Raw genomic sequence first — 6,305 nt, forward strand, 5'->3', positions numbered from 1 at the left:
GCCACAAGGGATGACCATTGTGACAGCTAGCAGTGCCCCAGCTCTGGCCTCAGCCCCTAGTTTCAGCCCTCTGCCTTCCTCCCTTGTCCTGGCAAACCAGTGAACCACCAGAGTCGGCGAAGCACAAGAGATGCCCGGTCCTGTTTGGTACATCTCACATGACGGATGGAGCTGCTGTCCTCCTCATTGATATTCTGCGAGGCTGCGTACTGGACTAGGTCCCTGACTCTTAACGGCTATTTGTTGCCGCAGTCTCCTCCTGCTTCTGGGGCACAAAGAGGCTCAGTGTCGGGCAGAAGAGGCTGAATGGAGCTCCCAAGCGGCCGGGCCTCACGGCCCCACAGCCCCAGTCAGACAGCCAGACAGCCACAGCTCACATTCCCTCCTTCAAATGGACTGCAGAGCCCATGGGGGCCTCAGGTCAGGCCAGGCAGACCCGGGCATACTGAGAGTCAGCTAGGGAGGGAAGAATGGAGGTGAGATATTGTTCAGCGCCCATCTCCTGCTGTCATCTCTAAACTTCACTTTGCTTTGTTGAGAAAAACATATTATATCATAAAACATCAAATTAAATTGGCTTTTTCTTCGTCCTTATACGTTTCATTATTGCTTTCTTTCACTTCATGATGGCTCTGTCCAGCGCCGTCTCTGAGGTAACTGGGAATCACAAAATAATGTCTCACCCCTTCACCAGCCAACCACTCACACCTCTGATTGGTAAACACACTGAGACATAAAATAAAATCCATTTGTCTCTCTGCGATTGTTTATAAAAAAGGGAAAATAATGTTAACGTCAACCTCCTCCGTACAGAAATGTCATTATATAGTTATACTTCACAGTTAAGACAGGACACTGGTTGGGGTTGTCGTGGCCACTCACATTCACACACAATCACATACAGACACACACAATCACATACACACACACACACTGCATGATTGGTTGAGAGTCACTGCCCTCTGGCACGGCTACAACAGTTTTAGTCTCATCTGAAATCCAAAGTAAAGCACATCGTTGTCTGCTGGATGCCACTGGCACAAAAAAAACAAAAGCCGAAACAAAAATTCACACTCAAAGAAGAACCATGGTGTCAAAACGGTGAACAAAATGGTGGAGGGAGACCTTTCACATTTGGCGCTGCAAGGGGAAATTGTCATTTTTTTTGTCCAAATCTCCACACTCTCCTTTGAGAAGATTCCCTTTCCTTTGCACCCCTCTCTTTACCTTACTGTTTGTCCTGTGGTGCCAAAGTCAAGCTCTGCGGGTTGTACCACTTACAGAGCAGAGGGGTGCACCTCATAATTAAGAGCAGAGGAGCGGAGACGTGAGGAGAGTTTGCTCCTCTTTTTCAACTGTCTCTTTGTCTCTCTCTTCAGTCAGCTGAATGACGTCAGAACATTGAATGACAGTGAGAGAGGACAGACAGGGTAAGGTTTGACCGGGACAGTGAGTCTGAGGGGTTGATTTATTCCAGTCTGCTGTTGGAGGGAATGGGTGTTCAGAGAGAGCTTGGTGCCAGGGCTCACGTACTTTGCCTCACTGGCCACTGGGGGTGCGCTCTCCCATGTTCTTCCCTAGAAGATGGCTGAAGTCAGCCAGTTCTCCCAGCCCTCGAGGCCCGTGCATATCTGGCCTGATGAGGCCCGGGCGCTGGGAGTGATAGGACACTCCATTGTTGCTGTTGTAGTTGAGCGCCTCGTGACTCCAGCGAGGCTCCCCATAGTCCATGTGGGGCGTGGGAGCGGACACCACCCTCCGTCGGTCGGGGGAGTCCTGCGGCGTGGCGGGGTAGATGTAATCACCCGCTGAGTTCCTCAGGGTGCCGCTGGGCCGACCGCCACCGTGCTCCCCTCTCTGGGTGGCTAGGATCAGGTAGCGCTGGCGCTCTGTGTGCGGGGGCAGCACGACCTCCCCCGGGTCCTCTATCCGGACCATCCCTCCACCCCCTCCACCTCCATGCAGGAACTTGGAGCTCAGGTAGATGACAGAGTTGTTGGGGCAGGGAGTCCCCACAGCAGTGAGGAAGGTCTGGCTCTGGTCCCAGTCGGTGTCTGGGAGACGCATGGACCGTTTCTGCTGCAGCGGGGTCTGCTCCGGGGTGGGCAGCAGGCCCGGGTCCATCTCTCCTTTAGACCAGCCGTTGGGCATGACGAAGGGGTTGTCCACCTGTGAGCGACGCCTCTCGCCGCCGCTGGTTCTTGTTACGCTCATTACTGAGCCGCTGCGGCCCTGCCCCAGCATGCTCTGCTCTTTGTCACTTTTGCGGCGGGTGCCGCCGGCTCCGGAGCCTCGTGAGTGGCGGTGGCGGTGACTCATGATCCAGCAGACGGTGAGGCCGGAGAGGATGGCTCCTGTTGCGAAGGCTGAAACAGCAGACACCACCAGCAGGTTTACAGACACCAAGCCATCAGGCTCCTCAATGAAACTCTCTTGGAGCAGCAATCCTACACAGAGAGAAATACAATCACAAAAAGAAGTCCATCAGTCATCTGGTGGAAATAGCATCAATATTTCCTGTATTAAACATGTGGGAGTTAACAAACGGCGAGACAAAATGGCCTATTTTCTCTCTCCCCCTCTGTGGGTGGGAATGGTCGTATGCCTTCCAGCTAAGGTATAATTGCCTTGATTACGTAAAGTGGATGGTGGCTTTAATAGCTGTAATAACTGTCTTCCTGATTGAGAATAGCTCTTAACCCGAACATGTTTCACAACATTAGCTTTACAAGGAGAGATGACAAGTCTGGCATTAATGGTGAGTAATAATTCCAAGGTTTCATATTATATATACCAGTTATACTTCCCTAGATGTTTCTGTTGTATACACTACTTGTGACTGATAAGTATTTTCATTAAAAACAGTACATATAATAATCGATTAAGCTTATATAAAACACCTCACAAGCTGGATACTTCTCGGCTTTTTGCCCAAACACAGTAAAGGCAGTAACATTGCTATCTTTCACTGATATCTCTCCCTTGTGCTGCATCTATATGCCAAAGGCTGTCGAAAGATGAACCGAAGGCGTCGTGTTTTTAGAAAAAAAGGGTAAAATATCCGCAGACAACACCATCAATTTCTGTATTTCTTTTATATAAAAGCATGATGAACTACCTCTGAGAGAACTGTTTATGAATTATTGAAGATATGGGTACAGCTAGACCACAGCGCGGGCTGCCATGTATCAATTAGGAAAATGCCAGAAGAAAAGATGTTCTTTGCAGCGTGAGCTCCCGAGACCAACACCAACGAATACAAAGAAATTGGGAATTGAATTGGGAAGCAGACTGGAGAAAAACAGTTGAAGGAAAGGGGAGGGTGTTACAGAGAGTGAGAGAGAGAGTGAGAGAGAGAGAGAAGTTGCCCAAAGCAAACTTGAACATTTGGGGCCTTAGACAAACATAGTAATAGTTGTTAAATGACAGCACAGATAGCAGCAGAGGGAGGACTGTCTGCACAAGGACAGTAAAATAAATCCTTTCTCACAGAAAATAAATGGATGTCATTAATAGATATCGGGAGCCACTTACTCACTTCCACACAGCACCGGAGAACGGAAGACAGAATAAACATACAGAGAACAGCAGCGTCTTTTTAAACAAACATGCTTTTATTGTCTGACAAATTCATTTTTAATGGGAACAAATGGAGCTGGTTGTGGTGCAAATACGCTAACATGAGGCAGCCTGGTGGTTAATTAAGGTGGCCTGTGGCTTGGTATAATAAACTGTTACTCTACACATTGACATTAAGCTGGGGAATGGCATAAAACCCTGCGCGAGACCGCAGAACTGCGGTGCTGTGCCCAAGGTGCTATTGTACACAATAAAAGGAGCAGTTTACCAAAACTAAAAAAATTAAAAATCCTTTTACATAAAAAGACACTAAAATGTATTTTGAATGTCTTTTATCACAAAGTAATCTTTCAAGTTTCACATATTTTTTGGAGGTTTGGGTACATCTCATTAGGCTCGTCCCAAACGCTTCGAGCTCAAAGCTGGTTTCCTGTTCGTTGACCACAACAAATGGAAACATAAATACATTTCTAAAAGTCACATTTTCCAGATGCTGGCAACTGTGCTTCGGCAGAAACAATCTCAATGAAAAATAAGTACATTCATTTTTCTTGGTGGTCGTGATCGTAATGTGGTAAAAACACTATGAGGCTACACTTCAGCAAAGCTGTGCTAAATGCTAAAGTCAGCATGCTAACATGCTCACAATGGTAATTCAGGTTGCAGGTACAGTAACATTTAGCCTGTTAGCATGCTAATATGTGTGTATTAGCACCACACATAAAGTACAGCTGAGGCTAATGGTCATTAGTTTTGCAGATATTTGGTCAAAAACCAAAGTATTGGACAAATTAACATTGTGACCTGATGATGGTGCTGAATAGAAACGGATCATCAAAGTTTTTACAAATCATTCTGAATCAATAGTCGTCGAGACGTTTCACTAAAAATCACAGACGTCAACCTCATGGTGGCGCTGGAGGAAAAGTCAGGATCATCAAACATGAATTCCTGCCATTAATGGCAATCCGTTGTTGTGATATGACCAAATGGAAAGATATGTTGCTAGTGTGGCAAACAGAAGCCTGAACCACACCTAAAGGTAAACTACTGCATAGATTAAAAAGTATCTAGTATAAGGGAGACTGTATAGCTCCACAGCAGTGACCTTAAAGGAAAAAATGCACTCTAAAGAGTCCAGACAACAAATAACCAGAAATATACTAAATCATTCATCCATCGCCGGTCACTTGCAATTTCACCTCAAAGCTAAGACGAGAGAGCATCGACACTTCCGATGCCGCTGCATACTTTCAGTTTGCAGTTTCCATCGACTCAGGCCTGACATTAATCAACTGGCCTTGTTGGTCAATCAATGTCCTTTTCAGCACTAATTAGTGCTTTATCACCGATCCAATACGCTCGGTGATACACGTGGACACAGACCTTAGTTCCAGCCTGATAATTATGTGACACGCAGAGTTCAGTTCAGGTCACAGTCAGACAAATGCTCCTGAATAACCGGAGATCACATTTCATCAGTGGGAAAAAGAAATTGTTAGGCAACAGATGTTATTTAATTATGATATATAAAAGATATACTTAGCGGGGAGAATAGTAATACGTGCTTATTGTTAAAGGCATTTCTGGTTCCGAGCAGCAAGCGCTTCATTAAAGAGCAACGTTTTTGGACAGCTAGATACATTCTTTTAAAAGACTTTGTGAGTATCATAATACTTAATAATTGCTGGTTTCTCACCGAATATTTTGCAAGGATCATAGTGTATAATAATTCCCATAGTTGTAATACATTATAATAGTTTGTAATGCATTATAGTAAGTGTAATAATGAATTATAATGAGATTATAAGTTACTCCAAGTAGTCATTGTTTGCAGTGAGTAAAGTGAAAGACATATTTAAATCTATTTAATTTAATATTCACTTTGATTTTAAAAGTATGGTATAAGTATTACAAGTATGTTATTAATAAATTATAGACATCAGTGCAATAGAAAGTGTTACACATGTTCTTTCCTGAAGTAGGTGTTTTACATCCCCAACGGGATGTAAAAACTTGATTGCTCAATTGCTCAAAAATTGCCCCGAACACGGACGGCAGCTCATAATTCAGATCTCACGACGTGTTTTTCTTCACTCCGCTCGCTCATGCTGTCACACAGCTCGCAGTTACATCAGTCTTTGCGTTTTCATTTCGGCACTTGTGTACTTCGAAGTTTATATTGAATTGTTTGTTCATTGAAAGTTCTTTTTCGCCTCGAACACATTGTTGGCATCTTCGTTGCATGCAGCAGCCTAACAAAACCCAGAGCCTTGCCGTATTTATTTTCATGTTTCAGGCCAATATTCAATCTGGAAAGACTGCTAGTTTCAATTACATTATCTCCAGTCTCCTCGGTGAAAAGGGAGTTTATAAGAGCAGCAGATGCAAAGAAAGGCATTTTGGAGGATTCCAACATGTTCCTTTACAGTGTCCACACACACACACACACACACACACACAAACACACACACACACACACACACACACACACATGCACGCACACTGGAGGAGTTTGAAAAGTCAGGTAATGAATTGATTCATTACTGGATGTTTTTTTGAATAAACCGCAGCCTTGATGACTTTGTAAACAAAAACGAAGCGCTGCCGCAACCACAGAAAATTCAGAGCAAGGCTGCAACATAACGGCGTAAAACCGCAAATCTCCTCTCTCTCCCTCACACACACACACACACACACACACACACACACACACACACACACAC

At 44.9% G+C, this 6,305-nt stretch overlaps 1 protein-coding gene across 2 annotated transcripts in view; it reads right to left on the reverse strand.

Annotated features, from left to right (window-relative positions):
• Positions 1-951: 951 nt before the first annotated feature.
• The window catches only part of sema6bb (sema domain, transmembrane domain (TM), and cytoplasmic domain, (semaphorin) 6Bb), a 123,989-nt gene continuing 118,635 nt past the window's right edge, over positions 952-6,305 (reverse strand). For both annotated transcript variants that reach the window (XM_031863934.1, XM_031863932.1), the window contains one exon: positions 952-2,447. In XM_031863934.1, the coding sequence (XP_031719794.1) occupies positions 1,540-2,447 (908 nt within the window). In that variant the 3' untranslated portion in view covers positions 952-1,539. The remainder of the gene's footprint in view (positions 2,448-6,305) is intronic.

Source organism: Anarrhichthys ocellatus, unplaced genomic scaffold (assembly GCF_004355925.1).
Source record: "Anarrhichthys ocellatus isolate YVR2014 unplaced genomic scaffold, GSC_Weel_1.0 scaffold30, whole genome shotgun sequence".
Taxonomy (NCBI): Eukaryota; Metazoa; Chordata; class Actinopteri; order Perciformes; family Anarhichadidae; genus Anarrhichthys; species Anarrhichthys ocellatus.